The sequence below is a fragment of the Xyrauchen texanus genome, chromosome 15 (genome assembly GCF_025860055.1).
Source record: "Xyrauchen texanus isolate HMW12.3.18 chromosome 15, RBS_HiC_50CHRs, whole genome shotgun sequence".
Lineage (NCBI taxonomy): Eukaryota > Metazoa > Chordata > Actinopteri > Cypriniformes > Catostomidae > Xyrauchen > Xyrauchen texanus.
Window position 1 is genome coordinate 23,113,553 of NC_068290.1, and position 27,920 is coordinate 23,141,472.

At 37.6% G+C, this 27,920-nt stretch overlaps 2 protein-coding genes across 2 annotated transcripts in view; both read left to right on the forward strand.

The window, feature by feature from the left end:
- bcam (basal cell adhesion molecule (Lutheran blood group)) overlaps positions 1-27,920 on the forward strand; it is a 278,932-nt gene that overhangs the window by 225,803 nt on the left and 25,209 nt on the right. The gene's annotated exons all lie outside the window — the stretch shown is intronic.
- On the forward strand, positions 15,040-27,051 carry LOC127655578 (meprin A subunit beta-like). Its single transcript, XM_052143473.1, has 11 exons — positions 15,040-15,154; positions 17,777-17,808; positions 17,918-17,996; positions 18,081-18,198; positions 18,414-18,592; positions 19,840-20,058; positions 21,965-22,120; positions 25,068-25,283; positions 25,451-25,891; positions 26,498-26,671; positions 26,912-27,051. Exons 1-11 carry the CDS (start codon positions 15,040-15,042, stop codon positions 27,049-27,051), a joined length of 1,869 nt encoding a protein of 622 aa, XP_051999433.1.

Sequence of the window (27,920 nt, forward strand, 5' to 3'; positions counted from 1 at the left end):
AGGCACTGAGAAACATGGACAGGGGTGGCCCTGATCCCGACACGTTGCAGGAACTGCGCGCAGCGACCGACCTCGCCCTGAGAGCGACGAAGGTCACAGCGCAGGTGCTCCGGCAGGCGAGCGTCAACAATGGCTGAACATGGTCGAGATGCGTGAAGCAGACAAGACTCGCTTCCTCAACGCTCCTGTCACCCAGTTTGGCCTCTTCGGCGACACCGTCGAGGACTTTGCCCAGCAGTTCTCCACGGTGAAGAAACAGACGGAGGCCATCTCTCACATCATGCCTCGCCGCAAAACTGCCGCCACGGCTCATGCCCCGTCTGCTCGCCGAGTGTGTCCTCCCGCGGCCAGGAAACCTTCTGCTCCGCCTCAACCCAGGCCCAGCTCTCAGCCCCAGCGTCGAGCCAACCGCGGGAAGCGCACGTCCCCGTCTCACGGACCCCCTCGAGGACCCGGAAGGCTCCCAGGCGCTCCTGAGACAGCCCACCAAGAGTCCAAGACGTTAGCTCCAGAGGTGGTAAGACCGCTCCGTCCCTCGATGGAGGGCCGGGAGGAGAATTTTGTGTTTTTTCATTTGCCCCAAATTCTCAATAAAAGAGCTATTTCCTTTGTCTCTGGGTCACATGGCCCGCAAATGCCGTTCTCACGGCACTCTGCTTTCAGGCCTCAACAGTCCCGGCTTCCTGGACGCGGTGTCCCCACCTTCAGCCCCACGACTGTTCCCCGCCCGGCCGGTTCAGATGAGTCCAGAGGACGCCAACATCAGACCTCCTCCTCAGTCACGAACCCGCCCCCTGCCGGGTGCGCGGAGCAAGGTAAGTGCTTTGAGTCTATTCTCAGCACCGGAGCCTCGGGCCGCTTCACTGCCTCCCGACGTCGCATTACCTGTTCCGCACCGCTGCGAAGCCCCGCCGGGTACGTCCAAAATACTCGTCCCCTTGGTGCCCCTAGCACGGAGTTTAGAGGCGTGGCTTTCACTGCCCAGCCCGTCACGCTGGCTGCACCGGACCATTCGACTCGGTTACGCAATTCAGTTTGCCAGGCCTCTGCCCCCTTCGTGGGCGTTCATTTTTCCGCAGTACACCGCGAACATGCCCAGTCCCTGCGCGAAGAAATCACCTCCCTTCTAATCAAGGACGCGATAGAGCCTGTCCCTCCATCCGAAACGAAGAAGTGTTTCTACAGCCCTTACTTCGTTGTACCCAAGAAAGGCGGTGGCTTATGACCGATCTTGGACCTGCGAGTTTTCAATCGGACCCTGTCCAAACTCCCGTTCAAAATGCTCACCCAGAAACAAATTCTATCTGGCATCCGGCATCTAGATTGGTTTGCAGCGGTAAACCTGAAGGACGCGTACTGTCCCCCTCCACCCTCAAAGTGTATGTCGCCGCCATCGCGGCTCACCACGACACGATAGACGGCAAGTCTCTTGGTAAGCACGACTTAATTGTCAGGTTCCTCAAAGGTGCCCGGAGGCTAACTCCCTCCCGGCCTAACCTATTCCCCTCCTGGGATCTCTCGATCGTCCTCACGGGCCTCCAGAGACCCCCCTTTGAGCCGCTAGATTCAGCTGGACTCAGGGCCCTCTCTCTCAAGACTGCCCTGCTGATCGCGCTCGCCTCTATCAAGAGGGTCGGGGACCTGCAAGCGTTCTCTGTTAGCGACACTTGCCCGGAGTTCGGTCCAGCAGACACATACGTGATCCTAAGACCGCGACCAGGCTATGTGCCCAAGGTTCCTACCACACCCTTCAGAGATCAGGTAGCGAACCTGCAAGCGCTGCCCCGGGAGGAGGCAGACCCAGCCCTTTCATTGCTGTGTCCAGTACGTGCTTTGCGTATCTATCTGGACTGCACGCAGAGCACTAGACGCTCTGAGCAGCTCTTTGTCTGCTTCGGGGGACAGTGGAAAGGGAACGCTGTGTCGCTTCTCTGACACAACTTCTCGTTCCCTCCATCGGGGAACGGAGGTTACATACGTAACCTAGACGTTTTCATCTATGATTACCGCAATGACGTACTTCAGAGATAGGGAGGATTCACTTTTTTTTTTGGCTGATGTAAGTATTAATGCTAATTTGAACAGCTGTTTCTAGAGAATATTGATTGTAATTAGGATCGTAGTTTGACATTTCAAAGACTATTCCTGTTTTGTATACATGTGTCATGCAGTTGAGGGTCCATTTTATTTGCATCATTAAAAAAAATCAAACTTTACAGGTAGAATTTAACTGTGAATTGCAAGATAGGCAAACATATATGAGCTGGTCAATGGGTTATATCACAAGACATAACACATAGTGACATATAAACATAACCTCTATAGAGGAGCCTATTACAAAGTATTGTAAAGAAAGACACAATTATGTTCTCTATATATTTAATGAATTTCTTCCTACTTTTTGTTAATTGCAACTCCAGCAGATGTAGAGAGAAGCTTCACTGTTCCCAGCATCCCAAGGTGATTGCATTTGGTAAGGCTATGAAAATTATTTAATTAATTGATACTATGGCTAAGATTATGATCAGATGGTGGGTCTGTACAACACCAGCTTTAAGTTCTTACGCATAGGCTGAACATAGCCTGTGACAATATTAAAAAGCTGCTGTGATGGTGTTTGTTACAGGAGATTTTGTTCTCCAAGCAAAAACATTGATGCTAACAATGGAGAGTCATCATCCAGCCGCAGGAGCAAACAGATTTTTCATCAGCATTAGCTGTGCTGTTTGGCTGCTACTATGTATTCAATGTGCAGTACCAGGAAGAGGCGGCCAGTACACTGGAGTTTACTCAGAGGTTCGTACATCATTAAATACTTCAAAAGCAGCATAACACCAATTGTTAAATGACAGTGTGACAACAAATTGACCAGAATTTATATTCCTTATTTGGGTTGGGGTCAATCCACTTTGATATATATTTTATTGATCAAATATAATATAAATCCTGTGTAAGCACATTGAGAGCAATGAAAAACTGTGGTCAAATTCCTTGTATGTGTTCAAATACTTGGCCATTAAAGTTGATTCTGATTCTCATTTTTATTTTAACTGTCAATTTAGTAGATGAGGGATGTGAAGTGTATTGGTGGGAAAATGGACAGTGATTTTGTTGTAATGCCAGCCTGTCTAGGCTGAAAAAGGGTAGCTCAGTGGTAAGCATTATTGCCTCGAAGTAAGAACATCCTGGGTATGCATGTGGTGGCCAGCTAGAGCCTTTCTTTGAGTTTCCTCCCATTGCTATACTTTTTCCCACATGTATGTTAAGTTAATTAGTGAGTCTATAAATCTTTTTATATATATTTTTTCCAAATGAGGGTTGCAGCATAAGGTAACCCAAAATATATTTTGTTTTAATGGTGATTTGAATGATTCAGTGATTTGAATGTCATGGATCATCAACCAATTATGCACTTTACCTGTAGGTATTCAGTACATATTGCTTTTATTGGCCCCAAAGTGCATACATTACGGAGTTATGACAGTTGGAGAAACACTGGTTTGATAAATAATGTATTTTTTCTTGTGCTTGCAGGTTCATTCTGAGAATCAACCCTGATGGCACCAAATAGCAATCAAAGTAACACATCAGCCAAAGATAAAGCATCAGTCTGAATCTACCTGTGGCATCTCTCATCAGAGAGATTGTTGACTTTTATTGGCAAAATTACTATAACTTAACAAACAAACTGATTTTTTTTATTGCATTTTATTTTGGCTTGTATCACTTTGAAAATGTGTACGTTTTAGCTATTTTACATAACAGATACATAGGAACTTGTTTTACTAAGTAAATGTTCTACAAAAACAATAAATGTAAAATTATGTGCATGACTAATTGTGATTTTTTTTGGGGGGTGTTGCTACAATTAGATTTGGTGGAAAATATTAATAAAAAATAAATAAATGAAATCTTAACTAAATAACATTTAAATTCAATTAATTATAAATGAAAATACAGTACATATACTGTAAATGAAAATACAGTAATATTACTGTAAATGTAAATACAATAATCATACTGTATTTACTTTTACAGTAACTTACTGGCATCCAGCTGCCAGTACGTTACTGTAAAAATTACAGCAAACTTTTTACAGTGAAAGATATAACCAGCACAATACTGATCACTTTCTCAGTAATCCCCCCTTTTTTTATATTTTCACTTGGGGAATAAATTAATCATGACAACAAATAGCTCTTCTTTAGTGGACTCTGACAGCAACCAGCAACTCTTAGTGATCAGCAAGGTGAGGGGGAGTTGGTCTCAAACAACACACCTAACGATTTTGCATCCTGCTATCAAAGTTTCCTCTCTACAACCATCTCGACTATGTTATGAACGATTGCGCCACTCACTTAGAGGCCTCCACCTAATTGCTGTTTAAGCCCCTCCACTTGGAGGTCTCCAGCATTGGGTTCAATGTGCACAATTACCATACTAACAGGATCCATAAAATATAAATGAAAATATATTTAGTTTAGAGACACTACATTCTTTAAAAAATACACTTTAATAATTTGAAAACCCTACAGCCATTTACAGACAGGTATATTTTCAAAACTTTAAGTCCAAACTGATCACACTTGAAACAAAGATAATCGTTCTTTCAAAACCTGTTAACATAATTTATTTAGGATTGTACATGTTTCCTTTCATATAATCACTGTTTCAAAACACAAGATTATTGACATGTAATGAGAACATTTGGTTTAATCTTTAAACCACAAGAAACGGTTCTTCTTTGAAATTAGATATTAAAACAATCAGTTAATTAAGTAGCAAACAATGCAAGGTACATGTTTCAAATTGACCTTAAATGTTGAAATAATTAATATTACTGTGGTCACATTAGGAAATAAACTTGGGTTAGCAGTCTTGTGGTACTGATAGACAACTTCTGAAACTATGCCCAAGAAATATGAAAATGATATTGGTGAGGGTCACAAATGCGATTATTTTTGGCTTTCATTGAAGATCAAGGAAATAAATATTTTTATTGATAAACTCTTCCAAACATCAGATCCCTTTGGGTCAATTTGACCCCCTTTTTTAATGTTAAAAGTGCGATAAATGAAGATACAGTACAGTATGACACTGACATTCTCTGTCAATGCTTATTGTACAGAGTATGCTGTTAATACTGTAAGTGGTACGGTTAGAATTGTGTAACAAGTACAGTAATGTACACTGTGATGTCATTTAACATACTGTATTATTCTCAACTCTTAAATTACAGTATCAATGAATAATTTTATTTATAAAGCTCAATAAAAACAACAGTAGTTGACCACTGTGCTGTAAAACAACATATACTAGGGGACATGACAATCAGAAATTAAACACAAAAACAACACACAACACTCTCTAAGGTTGATTAAAAGCCAGGGCAAAGTCTTTAGCTTTGACTTAAATTCCAATATTGTGGAAGCCAATCTGATGAACAAAGGTAGACTGATACATAGCTTTGGGCCAGCTTCTGCAAATGCACGTATGTTGTCCATCAGCTTTAATCTTGACCTGGGAAATGTCAACAGTCTCTCATCAGATTACCTTAGACATCAGGTTTGTGTATACACACAATAGGTCCGAAAGATAAGAAGGTGCCAGTCCATGCTAAGACTGGAAAACAAAAAGTAAAATTTTTAAATCAATTCTACAATGGACTGGCAACCAATGCAAAGAAATTAAAATTGGAGTAATGTGTTCACATTTGCGTATGTCAGTTTAAGTCTAGCAGCAGCATTCTGAACCATTTGCAAATGAGCAATGGATGATTTGGCTTATTTAGTATGACTGAACTGGGGTCAATAAACAAATATATCTACTACATTTATTCGTTTAGCTGATGGTTTTATCCAAATGAAAGAAACTGAAAGAGATAATTTGGCAGAATCTGCTTTAGCCTCTGTTCAGATCTCATGTACACAACAGGTCCCTGCCCCTTCCCTCTCTCTGACACCCACCTCTTTGACCTCCCTGATGGCACTCTTGTATACAGAATCATTGATCAGTTCCTCTTTATGGCAGTCTATCCTGCTCCTGCTCCATTCACAAACTGCAAATGCTCATACAGTATACACACACTGAATTTATACAGTACATAATGTAAACAATAGTGGTTACATAAAATGAAGATATTATCACAAATGTATTATTGTTATCCTATTTTGAACATGTAATTTACTGTAGATGTTGATACTTTTCAAGCACATAAAATAATCAAACCAGTTGAAAATATATAGATATACCAAATGATTAAATGATAAACTATTAAGATCAGTTGGATGACATTATAGTCAAATTAATGTATTAAAATGAATGAGAATCGTACAAAAATACAAATCTTGCAAAAACAATTACATAAATCAGAATTGGTTTTAGCAGAGGTAGAGTTAATCTGTAAGACTACTTATAATATTAACCAAGAAACATTTAACTAAATTGTCTGCTTACAAATATTGGAATGCCAGGTCTCCGGTATTGTATTGCTGTGTCCTCAGTTGAGTGTGGGACTCCATCAGAGATCACAAAACGATTATCATCACAAAGTGACCCATTAGTCACTTGACCTAAAGATTATTATCATTATGGAGACAATAAGACCAACACACCCATTTGTGACTTCACTGCCTAAATGAGCATCAGAATATAAGGGTAAGGTGACCCCAGGCATAATACCTCACATATTCTTTCACTGCCTATGGGAATCACTATGGCTATAACAGGGTATCTGCCCTAAGTGACCAAACCAATCACTGTGTGTACAACCAAGCCTGTATACGTGACTCAAAGCACAAAATGCCTACACCCAAAGGGACACCACAGCACATGAGTGCAAAAGGAACAGTGGGGTCACTGAGGGTCACAGTAGAAATATTTGCAATATAAGAACACAATAACCAGCCGAACTATTATCTTTCACCGGTGGGTAACTGATTTTAAACCAAATGTCTCTGATGAAAACGAAAGTAAGTGTAAATATATTTTAAGTACATCAAGACTTTTAATAACTATTCTTCTGTTCATCGGAAATGTTGAGCTCAATCCCGGCCTGACTCAAATATTTTCTTGACAACTTTAGGTATATTGCGTCTGTGGGGACTATATGCATATGCAAACTATAGCAGATTTTTTACTTCTGTACCGCAACCACAGAATATGTTTTTACCTATAACTCACGATTGTTTTCCATACTCCAGTCCTTCAGCTCCGATTACCTTTACTCCCTCATCTTTTCCCATTTTACCTTCTGAAATTTCCTCTTCTAGTCTTTCAGTCAAAACAGTTAAATTACAAAGAAGAATACCTCATCCAAGAAAAAGTCCAACAAATTTAATACAACTCGGCAGTACTAGAGGCTTTAAAATTTGCCATCTAAACACCCGAAGCCTCGTTCCCAAACTAGACGAATTTAAAATCTTGCTTGCGCAGTCAAAAGCACATGTAATGGCAATTTCTGAATCATGGTTAACTCCCAATATTCCTGATTCTTTTCTTTCAATCGAGAATTATGAGTTGTATCGTAAAGACCGCATTAGTAAGGCCGGCGGCGGAGTGGCTTTCTATGTTAGTCAGAAATATGCACACTCAATATCAAAAGTTGAAACTGAAACATTGAAACTGATCGTACATTTTACATCGCAACATGCAATTACTATAATTGTCACTTACAAGCCTCCTAATGTCAGTGAAAGTTTTTATCTATCTCAGCTTGCTGACATAATTAAATCTGTTACATCGAAGGAGCTCGTAATTTTGGGTGATATCAATCTAGACTGGAATGAAAGCTCGTCAAAATCATTAAAAGCTACTGCAATGAAACTTGGTTTGTATCAGTTAATTAAGGATCCAACAAGAATCAGCAAAACACGCAGCTCTATTCTGGATCTTTTCTTCACAAATCAGCCTTCAAAATATACAATGTCTGGTGTAATGGATGTAGCTATTTCAGATCATTCGCTCATCTATGCAGTTAGAACAATCTTAAAATCCAAAAAAACACACGCTCCCCACTCTGTACCAAAAATACCAATTTCAAAATTGCCACAGTTCAATGCTGATTTTGGTGCTATTGATTGGAGTGATGAGCTGTCACTAGAAGATCCAGAACAAATTTTAATGCAATTTCATACTAAACTACATATAATACAGAATAAATATAACACTGTCAACAAAATTCGACCAAGAAATATTAAATTACCGTGGATAAATTCTGAAATACTACAACTTCTAAAATTGAAAGCCTCTCTTTTTAATTTGTACAGGTTAAATCGAACATTTGAGAGTAAAAATAATTTTAAACAAATTAGAAATAAATGTAATATGGAACTGCGTAAGGCTAAGGCAATATATTTTCAACAGCAAATTATCCAATCCGCTAACAACCCAAAGACACTATGGCAGACCCTTAAGGTCATCACCGGTGATAATAAAAATGAGAAGAAAAATAATGTTAACATTCAAATTTCCATACGGGGTACTCTTATCTCTGATTCAGAAAAAATTGCAAGTGCTTTTAATGATTTTTTTCTTTCATCTGTTAAAGACTTGGCTAAGCATTTTGCTACTCCCTCCTTGTCCTCACCTGATCTCCCCCCAACATCTGATCACTTCTCATTTACTGAGATTTCACAGAATGAGGTGATACAAACATTACATCTGTTAAAAAATTCTCATGCTCATGATGCTTATGGTTTAAGTACCTTACTTTTAAAGACCCATGCTGATAGCCTCATACCTCTCTTTCTGCATTTAACTAATCTCTGTATCAGGTTTTCTATTTTTCCTACTGACTGGAAAACAGCACAGATTACTCCGATTTTTAAATCTGATGATTGCACTCTACTTTCAAATTACAGACCTATCTCAATACTCCCAGCAATGTCTAAATTACTGGAAAAAGTCCTGCATAATCAACTAAGCTCTTATCTCGAAACAAATAACTGGCTCAGTGATTATCAACACGGTTTTCGTGCTAAGAGATCAACAATGTCGGCACTACTACTCTTCACTGAGCAAATACGTAACTCTCTTAACATAGGTCACATCACTAGAGCTATTTTTATTGATTTCCGTAAAGCTTTCGATACAGTGAACCACCAGATCTTACTAAATAAACTTCATTCATTTAAACTGTCTTCTTCCGTGATAGAAATGCTTTCTTCTTATTTGACAAACAGGTATCAGACGGTAAAAATTAATCATGTCATATCGCAACCCTTAGTTTGTGACATGGGCGTTCCGCAAGGCAGCATTCTTGGACCCTTACTTTTTCTTTTATACATTAATGATTTCCCTCGAGTGTGTAAACACTCAAAATGTTTACTGTACGCTGATGACACTGTGATTTTTCTCTCTGATTCAAATCCTAATGTCATAAATTCCAAACTACAAACTGATCTTCACCTGATACATGACTGGCTGAAAAAGAACCATCTGACCATCAATGTAAAGAAAACGGAATGCATGTATTTTCATTCATCCAGAAATTTTTTTTCTTTTACTGATTCTATTACTTTTGCAAACCAAGATCTTGTTGTCACTAAGACCTACAATTACCTGGGTGTACTACTTGATTTACATCTTACATACCGGGAACACATCTCGAAATTAACAAAAAAGCTGAATCAGAAACTCTATGTATATAACAAGATTAGACCACATCTTTCTTTCTCAGTTTCTGAAACGTATTTACATGCTATTGTGTTCTCAACATTGTCCTACTGTCTTCCAATCTAGTTTCTTACCAGTAAGGACATTACGGAACCTATAGCACGACTGTATTACAGAGCACTTAAGATCCACAGTAATCTCCCAAAATGGTCTCATCATTGCAGTGCGCTCACACGCACAAATGCTTTGACTTATCAGAACTTCGTAAACAGCCATGCTCTTGCTTTTTATTTTCGTATTCAAAATAGCTCTTCACCTGCACTTACAGGTCTTCTCCCGACACAAACTTCGAGACCACTACGCCTTACTCGGTCAGTCTCGCAGGCACTCATTCCAGTTCCACAGTACAAAAATAACTATGGTCAGAAATCGTTTTTCTATACTTACACTAAAATTTGGAATGACATTCCTTATCATATTCGAACATTATCGACCTTCACATATTTCAAAAAGTCATATAAACAGTTTCTTCTTACTAGTCAAACTTGTACACATTGATTGCTCATGTACTGTTTTTAGTCTTGTTTTTCCATATTTTATGTTTTGTTTATATCTATCTAGTCAATAACAATGTCTTGTATAAATGTGCTGAAATTCTGTTTATTGTTTTATGTTGCTGCAGAACAGGAACCTGCTGTAAACCAGTTTTTAAACTGAGCCAGGCCCGTTTTACTGTAACTATACGTTACAGTAATTCATATATATATGAATTTTCCTGTATAATAAATGAAATGAATGAATGAACCAGGTAATGCATTTTCATTTCTTACTAGATGATCAGTGCCAGCATTATTATTGTTTGTTACACCAGATAATGCTTTCACCATAAAATCATGTTAATGAGCTTGACATGCCTATAGCTGTGCAAGAATTGTGCAATCTAGGCAAAGAGTGGCTACACTGATGAAGAAAAAAAAATTTAAAGTGCCCTCACAAAGCATTTTAGATGAGCCTTTTAAAGTACCTGTTACCGAGCACATCATAGTCTATGATGGGGTTTAATATAATTATCTTGTGAAAAGTCGTACTAAATTCATACAAATACATATGACCATACGACTTCCCTCATGTAAATGCAGGTATTTATTTTATTCTGTGTTTCAGAAAACTTATTTTGAGGGAAACCTAAACCTAAGAATGAACTATAACAACTTACCCACACCCTAAACCTCCAAAAAGCCCTGATATGCAGCAGGGAAGAAAAATAAGCATCCATGTTTTGAACGTGCGTTCATTAGATTGTGAGATAGGCCTACTTACTTGTTTTGAACGTGTAGTTGTGAGCTTTTCACTTATCTTAACCCCAAACCCCATACTTAAACCTAACCATAAAGTGGAAACCCTTACCATGTTTTAAATTGGAAAATCTGTTTTGTGTACCACGGAAGAAAGAAAATACGAGAGTTTAGAACCGGGATAGCAACCCTGCTCCTGGAGTGCTACCTTCCTGCAGTTTAGATCCAACCCTAATCAAATGCACCTGAACCAGCTAATCAAGGTTTTTAGGATTACTTGAAAATTACAGGCAGGTGTGTTGGAGTAGGGTTGGAGTGAACTCTGCAGGAATGTAGCTCTCCAGGAGACAAGGGAAGTGTATGTGATTGATTGGCCACTTATATCAATTAGAATGAATTGTCATACGACTGTGCTGCATGATCACCTAGCCAAGGACCCACTTCCTAATATGTTAAGAGAACTATATATGCATATATGTGTATACAAATGTTTGTTCATGTATTAAGTCCAATTTTTACTGTGCAAACAAATACAATTATAGGCGTTTGTTTTGTAATAAAGCCAAAATAAATTATATAAATATTATCAGGAAAATGCTTACTTTGTATTACGTTACAATTAAAATAATCATTATAATTCCAATGATTTCTGTTTTTTGGAAAGCAGAATGCAACAGTAATTAAAATTCAATAAATGTTAGCTTTGAACTTTTTTCAATACATTTTCCCCCACTTTTTTCTCTCTCTCCCTCTGACATTTTCCGTGGCCCCCTGGAAGTCCCCGGACTCCGATTTGAAAACCCCTGGAGACCCCATTTCAATCAGAACTCAATTTTGATATAATATGTTCTGTATTTTGTCTTTGTAGGGCAGCAGATTTTATCTGTACTGTATATTGATAAGGTAACTATGTTAATGACAGTTGTGGCCATTGTAATCCTTTTATTCAGATATAAATCACATTTGCTCCTGGAAGGAAAGATAAAGAAGATTCTAGTGCATTCTATCAATTGACATTTTTTTTTTATTTATTGCACTTTATTATTTGTTACAAGTAAGATTGATCATTGTAATGATCTTTTTAATAAGCCTAAAGAACTTAACTTTTAACACTGGTTTTCTGTAATGTTACCTGTGGTAGAAGTAGTATATTAAAATTGTAAAGTTATAATAATGAATTATATGTTAACAATAATAGTAATAATTATCATATTTTTTTTTTCAGATTTATATACAATATTTCTACTACCAATAATTATGCAAATATAATAATGTCACTCAAGTAACTATGCACTATTTTTGTTTGCAGTTAGTTACTTAATTTACAAAAACATATAGAATGGAAAAGATAACCTTTTTGCATTTGCTTATAAATATCTGATTTAAAATGTTTCAAATCCTTTAATAAGCACGGTGTGGCTGATGTAGGAACAGAAATGTGCATATGTCAATCATGCATACTAATGATGGGAGTTCAGTATGAGGAAGTATATCACAATACCATTGACATGTTTAACTTGTCCAGCAGGTGGGAATCTCATTGGGTATATATATCTAGCAAGTGGGGTAATTTTTGGCAAGGCAGTTTAATGTTTTAACACTTTCTGCAGCGTCAATGACCAAAAAACTGGTAGGTAAAATCTTTATTTTTTTATTTCATGAAGAGTGTAATATTATCACATAGATTTTGATGGCCTTACTTGTAACTAGGGCAGTAATAATGAAAAGATTATTAGGTTATATTGTAATAATCAAAAATGAGTAGGTTACAATTATGTGGTTAGAGTGGCATATTTTGTAGTTACTCTTGCCTTCTTCTTGATATAATTTCCAGTGAAGATGCATTTGTGGGCTTTTTTTCTACTGAGCTTGGTGTTTTGCCCTGTATCACCAATGGTGAGTTTTAGAGTAGATGACAGCTTTTGCAAAGAAAAAATAATAATAATAATAATAATTCACATGCATTTGGATTTGTTTTGTTTTTTATGAAAAATTTATAAATATTGTCTCATTTCTCATGTCCTCAGCCCACACCTAATGTAATTGGTAAGTATATCACACATTTTTTGGCACTAACTCCCTGTTGTCATCATCATGTTATTCAGCATTTCAATAGAAATATAAGTAAAGTGCATAATAGCAGTTCTCTGTTAAGACCACATACTGAGAGAACATTCAATCAAACAAGGATTCCTCCTTACTTTCTTTGTGGCAATAAAATCACTAAGTACCAGCAGCTGAACTTTTTCAGTAAAGGACCACTTCCATCAAATAATACTTTGACTTGAATCCTTGAATTTATCATTTTATTGACTTTATAGATAATAGAAGCGATCTGTTGGTTTTGGTAGCATGGTTATATTCTGGGCAAACTACCCACCTGCATGGGCAGTGACTAAAAAACCCAGGGGTAACAGAACAGATCCAGCAGAAATAGGAATGTAAATTTTCAGACATTTTCATAATCGATCATTGTGGAAATTACCAATCGATTTATCGTTAACACCGATAGATTTAAGATCTATGGACTCTGTGGTCATTTTTATAAAGCAGCTATAAACCCACTTGTTTAAAATTGCTTTTTATCTAATTTGTTGTGTTATATATATATATATATATATATACACACACACTGCTTTGGTTTTATATTGTGAATGTTAAGCACTTTGTGACATCTGTTCTAGAAAGGTGCTATAGAAATAAAATTACTTACTGCAAAACGCACACGGAGGACTCCAAACAACAGGCATGTAGCCTATTTAAATATAATTAATACATTAAATTCATTAAATTAATACACTTACTGTAAGAACTGCAAGTATTGGCATTTTCCTCTAAAAATAATAATTCTAAATTACAAAATAGATTACTCATTTGAGTGAAAAATTGGGCAAAACCTGATGATTTATGTTAACCAGAATCTGATCTATTGTACTAAAGTAATTAATGCATTTAATGACACTTATTTGATCTTAAATATGTCTTATTTATTTTATAAAAAAATTTTTTTTTGTCAAAATCCTTACATTTAGTTGCTTTTCAGGTTTCGTTTAGATTTTTAATTTGACCTTTGAACCACACTGTGTGTGTTTGAGGGTCACTGTGATTGTGGGTTTGAAATCTCAAACATTGATTGCGTATCTTCTTATTTACATCGCGTTGTTCTGGAAGCAAAAAGCAACAAACAATTCAATAAGAAAATTAAGGATGTCATCAGAGCGCAGTGTGACGCTTTACAAGAGCTGCATGAATTGGTCTGCGCCTCGAACCAGCGGCTCGTGAGGCTCGAATGGTTTGCACGCCCTATTCCAGTCCGCTGAATAGTGCAGTCTCGTCACACTTTAATAATGTTTAGCTTCCCATTCAGTTCATAACCGCATACAACGTGCTAAATGTTTATGAGGAAGGGTTACACCAAGACTTAGATTGACATACAGGTGCGAGGAACTTAATACTACAAGAAAATACTATGCAGTGTCTCGTTTTGAAGGCTGCGTGAGGGGAGAAACAAAGATGGCCACCTTAACTGAGTCTTCATAATAAATAAACATGTTAGCCTTACTTGATTGAGAAACTTTTTTATTATTATTATTTATAGTGCTGTTTTGTTAGCTTATCGTTTTAAGTGATTTTTAATTAACTTTGAATGGGTTGGAAGAAAAGAAACTGAAATTTAAACTCATCTTCGAATCAAGATAACGCTAATGACTGCATGCAACTTAGAAGTTGTCACGACTACAGTCAAAGCTGTACTGAAGGGAATGTCCTAGAAGAGATGTTTTTGAATGAAAAGGTATTTCCGAAGTTACCGCTGACCCCGAACGAATCGCCTGTAGCGAAGAAAACAACGAATTCCGTTAAGAGTGCTTCTAATGCTGATTTTATCGGCACATTGTCCCAGCTTATCAACGAAAGGTCCGATTGCATTGAAAAGTTGGTACGTGGCAATACTGAGAGAATTGATGAGCTGATTAGGAAAGTTGACGTTCTTTTGCTGAAATTAAAGAAATGGAGAATAAGATGTGTAAGATGGAGGGTCATATGCTTGCCTTGGAAAAGCCCGTCAGAATGCTTGAACAGCGAATGGATGAGATGGAATTTTACTCCAGACGGTGGAATCTAAGGTTGTATGGCGTTTCAGAAGGATGAAAATATACGTCTGCTGGCCATCAAGATCTGCAAAGCAGTTTTACCTGAAGATTCAGGGCGACTCTCGGAAACTATTGACATCGTACATCGACTGGGCAAGAACAACGCAACTTATTCCCATCCACGACCCATCAAAAGGTTATCGTGAGAGGCGCTCAAAACTATGAAACAGGCACGAAATGCGGGAAAATGGCTTTCTTCGCGGGGACTCGTGCGTTTATTCATGGAGAAGGAGAAATCAAGATATAAACACTTTTGGCTTTAATATCCATTTTCTCCGAACAGGTGATGTTCTCAGGGGTTTTCCCATTTGACTAAAGACAGCAGTGATGTTTTAAGTCGCCGATTACTTGAAGAGTTGGTTGCAGCACACAGAATTTGTTATGGGCTTTTCAAAGAACTTGTTTTAGGGCTACTTTTTGTTGTTGCAAGTGATGTCGCTTGGACAAATATTATACTTAAAGGGGTCATATAATGCCATTTTTGTACAAGTTAATATGAATCTTTAGGGTCTAAATGAAAACTTTGTAATATACTTTTATTAAAAATTCTCATTAGTATTTTAAGAAAACACTAATTTTACCTGCTCAGAAACAGCTCTGTTTTCAGCACGCCGTTTCAGTGCATATGACTTTAAATGATAATGAGCTTTGTTCACCCCGCCCCTCCGTTAGGGTTAGCGATTTGCAAAGATTAATAAAACGTTACACTTACTTCTTCTGGAGGTGCAGAGGGAATATAAATAGTTGGTACCGAATCTTTTTTCAGCAGCAGCTTCTTAGCAAAACCAGCTTTATACTGACCCTCGTTTATAAAGCAGTCTGGTGAAAAATGATTCGCGCAAACATGAACGCATTGACATTGCTCGTGGGGAATATTCCCATCGTAAACAAAACTCAGCCACTGCGTCTTCAGCGGTTCAGATTTAGGAACATCAAAATGACTGCTGTGTTCGTTATTACACCGAAGAACAGAAAACCACAATCGCTAGAAGCCATTCTGCTCCAGTGTATCAACAATGATGACGGACTATGATTGACAGCTCGCTCACGAGCGAGGGCAGGTCTGTGTTGAAACACTGCTGTCAATCAACAATCCTGGGAGGGGCGTCCGACCGTGTGACGTCACACGGTCGAACGGCTCGATTTGAGGCAGGGGAAAATATATAAGGAGATTAAAACAAAAACACTGGATGGATTTTTATCATAATAGGATGGTTGTGTACAGGCACAGCCAACACACATTTCAGTACAATCAACTTGAAAAAGTGCATGTACCATTACATGACCCCTTTAAACGGTAATTTGTTCTGTTCTATTTGTTTTGTTCTTTTTATGTCTTTAACACTCGTTTATCTTGTACTATGAGGGGTGAGATATTGTTAAAAGGAAAGCTTTATGTCTGTTCGCAAAACAGCTTAAAACTGATTTATTTTTATTTTTTATATAGAGAGTCAATTCTGGAGGTCACTGTGGAATAACGATTTGTGGTTTGCTCATGGTTATGAGAGATCTGCAGGGGTAGCAACGTTAAAGATAACTTTTTCTGGAAATGTTTTGGAGGCATTTTCTGACCCTTTTGTGGAGAGATTGCAATTGATAGATGCGAATGTAAAGCAAAAGGAGCCTTTGTCAGGTCGAGATTTAAGTGGTTACAATAGATATTATGTGCTTTTTTATGATCTTTTAGTTTGTTTGTTTTTTTCTCTTTTTTTATGTATTTTGTTGTTGACTGTTTTGAGCATCAATAAACCATTTTTTTTTTTAAACGAGCACACTCCGAATGCGACCTTCTTTCACGGGAATTCGGAGGATGTATGATGTGTATCCTTCCTGGGCACTCACAACCCACAATACTTTGTTTCAACGGAAATGTTAAAATAAAATTACGCCAATTTGCCAAACGCAAGGAATGTTAATTCCCAAGTTGAGTCTCTGTAGATGGGTGTATGATATATAATATGTATAATTATATTAATATATAATTAAAATAAAGTATTAGACTAAAACTAAACCTGTAAAATCTACTTTCTTTTCTCTTTACATCATTATAACTCTCCTTAATTTTACCTCATACATTCCCTTCTGCACTCAAATCGCTTGCGCTTGTTAAAGAGTGGCGTGTTGTCATAGCAACCATGTTACGTTTCCGTTCGTCCTTCGAAGGCAGTCTCGTTTAAACGAGGCTTCTTTAAAGGAGGACACTCGGTATACTGCAGCCTTCAAAAGACGCGACCTCCGACGCATCCTTCCAACCGAGACAAAGCCCTAGTTTCTCTCTCGTTGTCGTGATTATCACTTCACGTTCCAATGATGGCATGCGTGTCATAGGTTGCCGCCCCTGATTTAAACTGCCCCCCATTTTGACAAATTGCTGTCTGATTGTGTGATTTGTCTTTGATAATTTTCTTACTTAATTGTACTAAAAACATTTTTTTTTACTAACACACAATGCACACAGTTTTGTTTTCTAATCTTATTGTTATCTGTCTTATTTATCCCATAATATTTCATTAAAGACATCACTGAGGAATGGAAGGACATTGTAGATATAAACAAAGGTAAACCAGTGTATTATGGTTACATATTATGTGTATTAAAGTAACGTATCTGTTTTTGTCCATAAATGCTTGTTTTTACTCATGTTACATAATATGTGAGCAAATGTACTGTAAACTGAACAGTTGTCAAAAAGACTATTTTTTTTTTATATATTAGGTTTAAATTTAAGAGAAGGAGACATTATGGTGGTTAGTACTGTTTTAAGACTTTGCATTAGAGAGCACTATATTGGATAGTTTCAAAAATTTATTTCAAATAGATATATCCCCAGGATAATCAAAACTATCTGCTTTCAAGGATAAGCAAAGAAGCTTTCTTTTGGGGAAACAGTTCCAGTGGGATATCCCTGTCCCCTATGTGCTGGATAGGAATCTGAGTAAGAAAATATGGATTATTTCTCACTTGAGTTCAATCTGTTTTCCATTCTTCAAACATGATTTACTTTTGATTGTCTTCATAGGTATGGTCATTAAAGGAGTTATTATGAGGGCCTTTGAGCAGTTCCGACTAAAATCATGTATTGATTTTAAGCCCAGGACAGCAGAAAAATATTACATCTCTGTGGAGAAGCAAGAAGGGTATTGTATAGTTCCGGTTAATAATCCACTGACAAACTATTCTGATATGGCACTTAGCAATACTATACTGAATTTATGGTATAACATCTGAGCTAATAAACTCTTTTTCATAATCTTCTGATCTTAAGGTTTTGGCTTAAATACCTGAAAAAAAAACTAATATACAAAGTCAAAAATTAAGATTGATGTACTGTGTTCTCTCACTGATTTCGTAGGTGTTGGTCATCTATCGGGCGAGCAGTTTCTTTAGGCCAGACTATTTCCTTGGAAGATGGATGTGCAAAAAAACCTATTGTTGAGCATGAGTTTCTCCATGCACTGGGATTCACCCATGAGTTTTCAAGATATGACAGAGATGATTATGTCACAATCGTCTACGAAAACATAATGAAAGGTTGTCCTATAATTTTGCACCTATTCTAGTTACAATGTTTGTTTAGTTAGAAACACTGTAAAAAAATTTTTCCTCTTTAAAAAGTTGTACATATTAAGTAAATAGTACATTTGAAAAGTGTTCAAAAGGACCACATTTGAAACAGGGCAGTCTCAGCAGTCTGCACATGCGACGTGATGGGAGTATTTGACAGATAAAGTAGGTCAAGCCTAATTTATCATACCTATTTTCATTAATAGCTAATTAAAGACTTTTGGCGCCTTGATAAGATTACATGCAATTTCCAAGTTTGGCATCGGCACTATTTTAGTTTTGGCCTTAGTTAAGCACCTTGGACAGCTCCCATAACAAAGAACTTGTATGAAAACCAAATAACGAGCAATCAACGTGCTGGTTTGGGAAACAGAAGTAACTACAGCGTAACATAACATAAGACTTTCTGAGTTTAAAACCGTTAGTTGCCACGTTATGAGGAAATCCAGCCCATATTGGAATTTGTGGTAAACAACTACATTATCCATTGTCCAGCAGAGAAAGCTTTACCAATCAGAGAACCATGCGTGACCGTTGACACCCATGCCCACTGTAAATGACGTGATCGAGTCGGTGTCGCTTCACCCTTAAACTATTTATCAATTTGTACATATAATATTTTTAAATAAACATAAAATATACTATTTCTATACAATCAACAACCTAAAATTAATAGCTTTACGCATTCCCATAATTTTATATTCAATGATATAATTTGCAATGCTTAATGGGATTATAGTACGTGCCTCATGAAAGACAGTAAGTACAGTCTTGTACCTTTGTCTTTTTGTCTGAGTCTGAAATACTTTTTTGCTTCAAAACAAAGTTTGTGATGTTGTGATGGTTGGTTTGGTTCATGGCTTACAAGTCTTTTACGGAGGATTTTTTAAAAAGTTTATGTGAAAAAGGATGGCAAAAATCCGGAACCCAGACTTCTAAATAAGTGGGCGGGCACTGTTGCGCTCTATCAACTCTCAATATCATATTATTCATTCAAAACGCTCTTCCCTGGGCCTCTAGGCAAAATCACGCTCCCACTCCTCTCTGCTTCCTCTCTGCACCTCTCATATACACTGTTTGAGGCCCACTTACAATCTGGGGCCCTATTGCTTAAGTTCAGCAACATAAACAATAATTTATTGAGCGTGCCTTTAAGAGCACTTATTTAATGCATTTATTATCAACAATCACCTTAATTTTGGCTTTATTTTCAGGGTGTGAAAGCAATTTCATTAAATACACTGAGAACAGGACCAGCACCGGAGGCATCCCATATGACTACACATCTGTGATGCATTATGATAAAAATGCCTTCAGCAATGGTAATGGACCCACAATCCTTACCAAGATTCCTGAGTTTGAAAATATAATTGGTCAACGCTTCGACATGAGTGAATACGACGTGATTGAACTCAACAAAATGTATAAATGCAGTGAGTATTTTGCAGACAGTTCTTATTTATTATTTTTGTTACAGTTTATCGAAGTGGTTTTGCTGTAATAGTAAAAATCTTGTGGTTGTAGTTGTTGGTTACTGAATATTTCAGTAGTCCCTATGTATGTATGCCAGAAGTATTTAAAGGGATAGTTCACCCAAAAATAACAATTATCTCATAAGTTATACACTCATATTTATGTGTATGAATTTCTTTCTTCAGCAGAACACAAACAAATATTTTTTGAATAATATTTCAGCTCTGTAGGTCCATACAATTCAAGTAAATGATGATCAGACCTTTATAGCTCCAAAAATAACATAAAGGAAACATAAAAGCAGTGGCGGCCCATGCATTTAAGTCTTGGCCTTCAGTGCAATTCATGTCATTAAGAAAACACTGTTTCACAATTAATAAGAGACCCTATACCTATGGACATCATACATTACATCACTGCCAAATAATAATACCAATTGACATTTTTAAAACACGTCCATGCGCGAAAGCCAAATTTAATAAGGTCTAATACCAGTAAAAAGCTATCTAATAATTGCAATCTAAATGTTGCAGTGGCGGGCCGTGCATTTAAAATCTAGGCCTTCAGTGTGATTCATGCCACTAAGAAAACAGTTTCACAATAAATAAAGACACCCTATGCCTTTGGGCATCATACATTGTCACAGCTAAATAGTAATACCAACTGACATTTAAAAAACATGTCCACACATGAAAGCCAGAACTTGAAACGACACTTAATGCTCAAGCAAGCCTAAATTTAACTGCAGCATGACTGTTTTGTGAAATAAACATCTCCTGAAAAGACATTCAAATATCATAATTTTTCATATGAATCTACCATGGAGCTATAATACCTGGAAAAAACTATCTAATAATATTTGCAATTTAAATGTTGCTTGCAATTTCATTTCGTCAAGGAAAATAAGTCCTCCTTTCCTGTTTAATAAATTAAGCAATCACACGGTCATGCAGAACATCTCAAGTTTTTAAATCCATAAGGATCTCTTTCTCAATGGTGATGAGGCAGTGATGACAGCTGATTCGTCACAAGATCTCGGTCTTTGCTTTCAAATTACGTACATTACTTAAAGCGTGACTGTGTTACTCAAGGCCAGCTAGAAGGCCTCGACCAGGACATATCCTAAAGACCACACCCACCAAGATCTTCTGATGAATCTGACAATTTGACATAAGTTGCTCATTCATTTGCACTGTTGAGGGATCATGTAGAAATTCTGAAGGCCTGACAGGGTGGAGCTCAGACTCATGCGCAGCTTCGGGAATGCAATAAGTGAAACAGCTGTCGCACTTCACATGTAAGTATCAAGGAATACATTTTGACAGCCGACTCTTCAGATAGATCTTGCACTTTTCGCTTTCAAATTACGTATGTGTGAGAAACAGATACAAATTTAAGTCCTTTCTTTACTCTAAATCTCCACTTTGCCTTTCAGATGTGAAAGTGAAACTAAGTAGGAACCATTTATGGCTTTCAGATGTAAAAGTGAAAGTGGAGATTTGGAGTAATAAAGGACTCAAATTTGTATCTGTTTCTCACCCACAGCATATATTTTCTGAAGATATAGATTTAACCGCTGGAGTCGTATCGATTACTTTTATATGGCCTTTGTGTGACTTTTGGAGCTACGAAGGTCTGATCACCATTTACTTGCACTGTATTGACCTACAGAGCTGAAATGTTATTCATTATGCATGAAGGTGAGTAAATGATGAGATCATTTTTAGTTGAACTATCCCTTTAACTTGAATGTTGCAGTCAGAGTTACATACAGTAGTACCAAAAAGGCACTATGGAATGTGACCTAAGAGCACTCAGACAAAACAAACACATTTTGCTTGTTTACACATTTTGTTTGCATTACAGATTCGTCCATTTCTTTCCTTGACCACTGTAGCTTTGATAATGAAACTATGTGTCAGATGAGTGTCTGTTCTTTTCCTGAAAATGGATGGAAGAGAGTGAGCTCAGTGAGAAGACTCAATGTGACTGACCACACCTACTTGGGCAAACAGCCAAAAGGTGAGATGTATAACCAATGTTAGTCATTGAATGATGTTAGAAAATTTCTGTTTTGATATCAGCCAGAAGTCTTGTGCTTTGTACAGGAAGAGACTTTAGATACAAAAGCAATAATCTACTGTTTCTTGGGTGTTTTGCCTTTCACCGCCATTGCTGTTGCTGACAGCATGCTGCACAAGTGTTTGTAGCTTGCTAGCCTGCTTATCATTGCTTATTTATATCGTTATATGTTCATCATTTTATCCTTTGCCATTTTACTGCGTGCTTCTGGTTTTTCTGTTTTTCTACTGTTTCATCTGTGTGTATTTTACCGTGCATACCCGTTTCTGTATTTTTTTGGCTTTTTTTCTGTTGTGTACATCTCGCATCTCAACAGCGTGCATTCGTTTTCTCCACTGTGTTTTACACGGATTACTGCATCAATCTCAAACATCTACTAATTTTTGAACCACATCGATCTCAAACCCTCACTGCTCAAGAACAACCAAAACAACAACAAAAACAAACATTTGAAGTCATGGCATCCGCTCATGTTACTGTTCTCTGCATTACATGCCACATGTTTAATATAGCTTCTTCTGTCAGTAGTGAGGGGTTTATATGTGATAAATGTAAGGAATTAGTCAAGCTGACAGAGAAAATTAATGAGTTAGAGACAGCATCCGAAGGTCTAGTGGAGGTCAGTGAGAAATAAAAGCCGATAGATACTGTTTCAGATACTGGTAGTACAGTGAACAACACACACTTTGGTTCCGGCTGAAGAGCCCCTGCAGCAGGGCGATTGGGTGACATCTCGGCAGCATACTCGCTCAGCTAATGGACACCACTCTCTCATTCTTGTTAGGGTTTCCAGTCGATTCTCCCCACAACTGGGAATCATGTATAAAGAGCCCTAATTATTGGTGATTCTATTGTAAGGAATGTGGAAATAGAGACTCCAGCCACTATTGTTAAATGCATTTTGGGTGCCAGAGCATCTGACGTCAGATCAAATTTACAAGTGTTGGCTAAATGTATATTTTCTAAAATTGTTATTCATGTCGGCACTAACGATGTCCAGCTTCGCCAGTTGGAGATCACTAGAGATAATGTTAAATAGCTGTTTGAACTTGCAAATATTATGTTAGACACTGTAATGCTCTGGCCCCCTCCCTGCTCAAGTAGATTAGTGTCACTGAATTGCTGGATGTCTGAGTGGTGTCTGGAGAAGAGTTTTTGGGGTAGACCTGACCTGCTGAAGAGAGAGGGACTCCATCCCTCCAGGGAAGGTGCCAGTCTCCTCTCTAGTAATTTGGCACATAGTCTTAATAGTGTTAGTATTTGACTAACTGGGGCACAGATTATACATAGCCGGTCCCTTATCAGGCTAATTAAGCCTCCGAGAGGGATAAAGGCCAACTGCAGAAGGTGTTGCGACGAGAGAGAGATCATTTACGGTCAGCTGACCGTCATGTGTGTGATTGTGTCGTTGATTTAAGTTTCTCATTAAAATATTATTTATATTGTCAAGCCGGTTCTTGCCTCCTCCTTGCCCATCTAAATCCCCTTACAAAGACCTATTTCAAATCTACCATTTATATTGAAAATACTAGATACGGTAGTGTCCTCCCAACTATGTTCATTTCTACAGAGAAATGGAGAATGTGAAGAAATTCAGTCAGGATTTAGACCCATCATAGTACAGAGATTGCACTCATCAGAGTTACAAATGACTTGCTCTTAACATTTGATCGTGGCTGCATTTCTCTTCTAGTGCTTTTAGGTCTTTGTGCTGCCTTTGACGCGATAAATCATGACATTCTCTTGAATAGGCTGGAGAATTATGTTGTCATTAGTGGACTTGCATTAGCATGGTTTAGGTCCTATTTATCATACTGCTACCACTTGGTATGTGTAAATGAGGAATTGTCAAATCAAACAAAAGTTTGGAGTGCCACAGAGATCAGTTTTAGGACCTCTGCTTTCCTCCTTATACGTGCTTCCCCTGGGAGATATTATCAGGAATCATGGAATAAGATTTCACGGTTATGCCGACGATACCCAACTTTATATTTCTTCTATACCCAACGAAAATTCACAATTTATCAATGAAATCAAAGATTGGATGGCCAGAAATTTCCTTCTACTCAATTCCGTAAAACAGAGGTACATATGATTGGACCAAAAACCTCTAAAAAATAAGCATCTAAAATATAATTTGACTCTCGATGGATGTACTGTTACATCGTCTTCTACAGCAAAGAACTTACATGTTATATTTGATACCAATATGTCCTTTGAATATCAAATGTCCAATGTTCAAACTCAGCTTGGCGACCATGACAGGTTGTCAGAGTCTGACTGACATTCACACTCAGTCTATCCTCCGGTGCTTGATGAATTTCAAGCAGGGGAGAGCTTTTCCATTGAAAAATTCAGTGGGCTTTGGGGCTGTCAGCCACCGCGATGGCCATTACCCATACAAATGTAATTTCCTTTATGTCATGAACTTGCATGTGAAATAATATGAGCTGTCACTGTTTGAAATTTCATGTCAACTAAACATTTTAACACAAATTATTTAAAAGTTAAAACCTAAAAAATTAAGCAGAATTACACATAGAATAATTTGTATAACTTGTATCCTGAAAAAGAGATGGGTCATAATTGTCTGAATGTGATCTGCCAGGTCCAATTTACCTCCGTGGGTGTCAGAAAAATTAACATTTACAGTGACAGCAAAACACCTTTTCACATAGTAAATGGTGGTGCAGACTCACACCATCAAATCTTGGAGGAAAATACTTTCTGTGCTCCCACACATAATCCATTTTGATCGACTCTTCTCAGTAGCTTCCATGCAATCTAGAAGTTAAGAGACAAAACACCGAAGAGCAGAGCTCTAAAAAGGGGCGGTGTTGAATAAGGGAAATATGTCAACTATACACACCTCCTTTGGTACCTGCAGGTAGCTCTTCCTTCATGCACTTCAGCACTAAGGCTAGAAAAGACTCTAGCAGATTGGCAAGTAAAATAATGACCCCCAAAAGAGACTGCAAAGCCCAATGCCTGCAGTTCTACTACTTCCACAGTGGCAATGAGAATGACCAACTCAACATCTGGATCAGAGAGTACAAGGATAAAGACAGCAGAGGAACTCTTAGAGCTATGGATCAAATCTCAGGTTTTCCCACTGCTCAGATACATAAACACAACTTTATCTTATTACAGTTCACAACAATCAATATTGTCAGTTTACAGCTCTAACACACCACAAAAATACATGTATGCCTACATCTTCAAAGATGTCCCTCAAGTTGTTATTATTACTTACAGTTTCATTTCTTACAGAACCCCCTTCTAATTACTGGCAGCTGCATCATGTGCCACTGAATGCAAATAAAGCATTCCAAGTTGAATTTGAAGCACGTAGAGGAGCTGGAAACTCCATTGGAGGTTTCTCACTGGATGATATCAATGTTTCAGAGACTGAGTGCCCCCAGATATGGCAAATAAGGGACTTTGAGATGCTTTGGAACAACACTAATCCTGGCAAATACATATACAGTCCATTGTTTTACTCTAGGGATGGTTATCGCTATCAGATATTCTTAGGGCTGTCTGTGAACTGCATAGGAATTTATGTTCGTCTGGTATCTGGTGCATTTGACAACCAGCTGCAGTGGCCTTTTTCATGGAGACAAGTGACCTTCCAGGTGCTTGACCAGAATCCACATATTCAGAAGCGCATGTCCTATGAGCAAAGCCTCATCGCTGACCCAACTGCTTCTTGTAAGTCACATTTTAATGCAACACATTTGTAAGCTGAAGATCATAGCTTTTGGTTCAGTTCCAAAACCTAGTGAGCTTCCTCCAGAGCGGCATTTTAGGCATCATAGCCACGCCCCTGACATGAAGTCTGCTCCAATAAGTAGGTATATTAATTATGCTGCCTCATATGATATCTAATTTTGGCCAGATTTTAAGGTAGCATCATATGTATCCATCCGTGGGTAGGCTCAGTGGAAACATAAATCCAAGATATCGGATGAAGCGAGACCAATTTTGATTGTAAACATACTTATGTGTTCAATACTTAAAAGTATCGATTAAAAAAAGGATTTTATTTTATATTTTATGTAAGATTTGTGTGTGCTATATATATATATTAAGGTCATTAGGGTATCACATATATTGAAATCAGTTGGAGCTGCAGTTTATGTAGAGCATACCAAATTGCTCTCTTTTGAGGCTCCACTTCAGTTAGGATGCTGCCATAGAAGACATCTGCCTATTTAGGCTGGTAAAGCTCACAAAGTTTTGGAACAGACCCTTTATCTTTAAAGGGCTTTTTAAAAGCCATACATTGTTATTACAAGTCATATTTTGTTATTATAGACAGCAGTGATTGCTGGGGCAATCCTCAAAAGACTGGAACTCAAACTGTCATTGGCAATGAGACTGTATATGTGAATAGTGCATTGGGCTTTGGAAAGTTATTGTGCAAAGATGACTTCACTAAAAGAGAGTTTTTCAAGGGTGGTGACATCATATTACTCTTCAGCATACAAGGTGGGTATTGTGATATATCTTAAAATAAATAGTTTGTCATAAAGGAAGTATTACTTTTTAAACAAATTGGTCTGATTTAGGATAATAGCAAGAATTCAAATGATTACTGATTATTAAGCATGGTACCATGCCATCATGATGGTGCCAAATATTTATGTACTCCACAGTTGTCTTTAATAATCAAGACAATTGACTCAGACTTTTAGAGAACATTGAGATAAATGTTGTTTACCAATCCAGAATACTTTTTCTTAGATATCTCAGAGCTACTGCAGAGTAACTCTTTACCCTGCCCAAAAGTGATAGCGAAGAGCATCAACATTTCTCCTGATGAACGTGCCAAGGACAGATCATGTGACACAAGGTCCATGTCCATTTAACCACTGCTATACCCTCATTCAAATTGTCAAACATTTTTTATTACTAAAAGAGCTTTGTAAATACCTATATATTGAAAGTGCAGTAAGCGATTTAAGCCCCCCTTTTTCCAAAACCTCACACTCCAAACTAAATGGTTGTCAAAAGCAACAGCAGCAAAATAGCACCCTCAACTGATAACTGTTATGAGCAACATGGCATAAAAATGGGCGTATGCTTCAATAATTGGCAGTAACTACAATATGCTGAAAACGCTCAAAATTATTGACAGGCAGACAGCGTCATTGTTCGCAGCTAGCGAACAAATTTCTGTTCGCTGTTTACAGAGTCTAGAGCTGTCACAGAGACTGGTGAAGGTTCTCACGACACTATACTATCTCTCAAGGAGTAGTAAATTTTTTTTCATACTTTTCCATGAAAAAAATCGCTTACAGCACCTTTAATGTCTAAACCTATCAGACACTTATTTTTGGCACAAAAATTGTAGTTAGAAAGACTTGAATGAGCAAAAAAAGTGAATTCAGCCCTTGATAGAAACCTGAGGTTTAATTGTTTTGTTTGTTTCCTAGAGCCCTTCCCATACCTCAGACAACCTCAACAAATTCTACACCAGCACCCACTAAGTGGTAGGTCATAATTTTGCTACAGCAGAGTACTCTACTGCATCACTGCAATATTGGTACATTTATAAATATATGAGATTAAATCAATATTACACCTAGGAATTACTATAAGCAGACAGTGTTTTGAAATAATATATGAAATTTTCCTAAAATCTGTATGTCTACTCTCTTTTAGTGAGCATCTGGACAGGTTGTCTAATTCCAATGCCAAAACTCCCTCCTGTCTGATCCTCCTTGTGGTTTTGTTT

Excerpts from the sequence above, each read along its gene's own strand:
- LOC127655578 (XM_052143473.1), top strand. The coding sequence starts at position 15,040 with ATGGCGTTTCAGAAGGATGAAAATATACGTCTGCTGGCCATCAAGATC. Across the intron at positions 18,199-18,413 it reads TCTGTGGAGAAGCAAGAAGG|GTGTTGGTCATCTATCGGGC; the intron begins GTATTGTATAGT and ends CTGATTTCGTAG. Across the intron at positions 25,284-25,450 it reads AGCTATGGATCAAATCTCAG|AACCCCCTTCTAATTACTGG; the intron begins GTTTTCCCACTG and ends CATTTCTTACAG.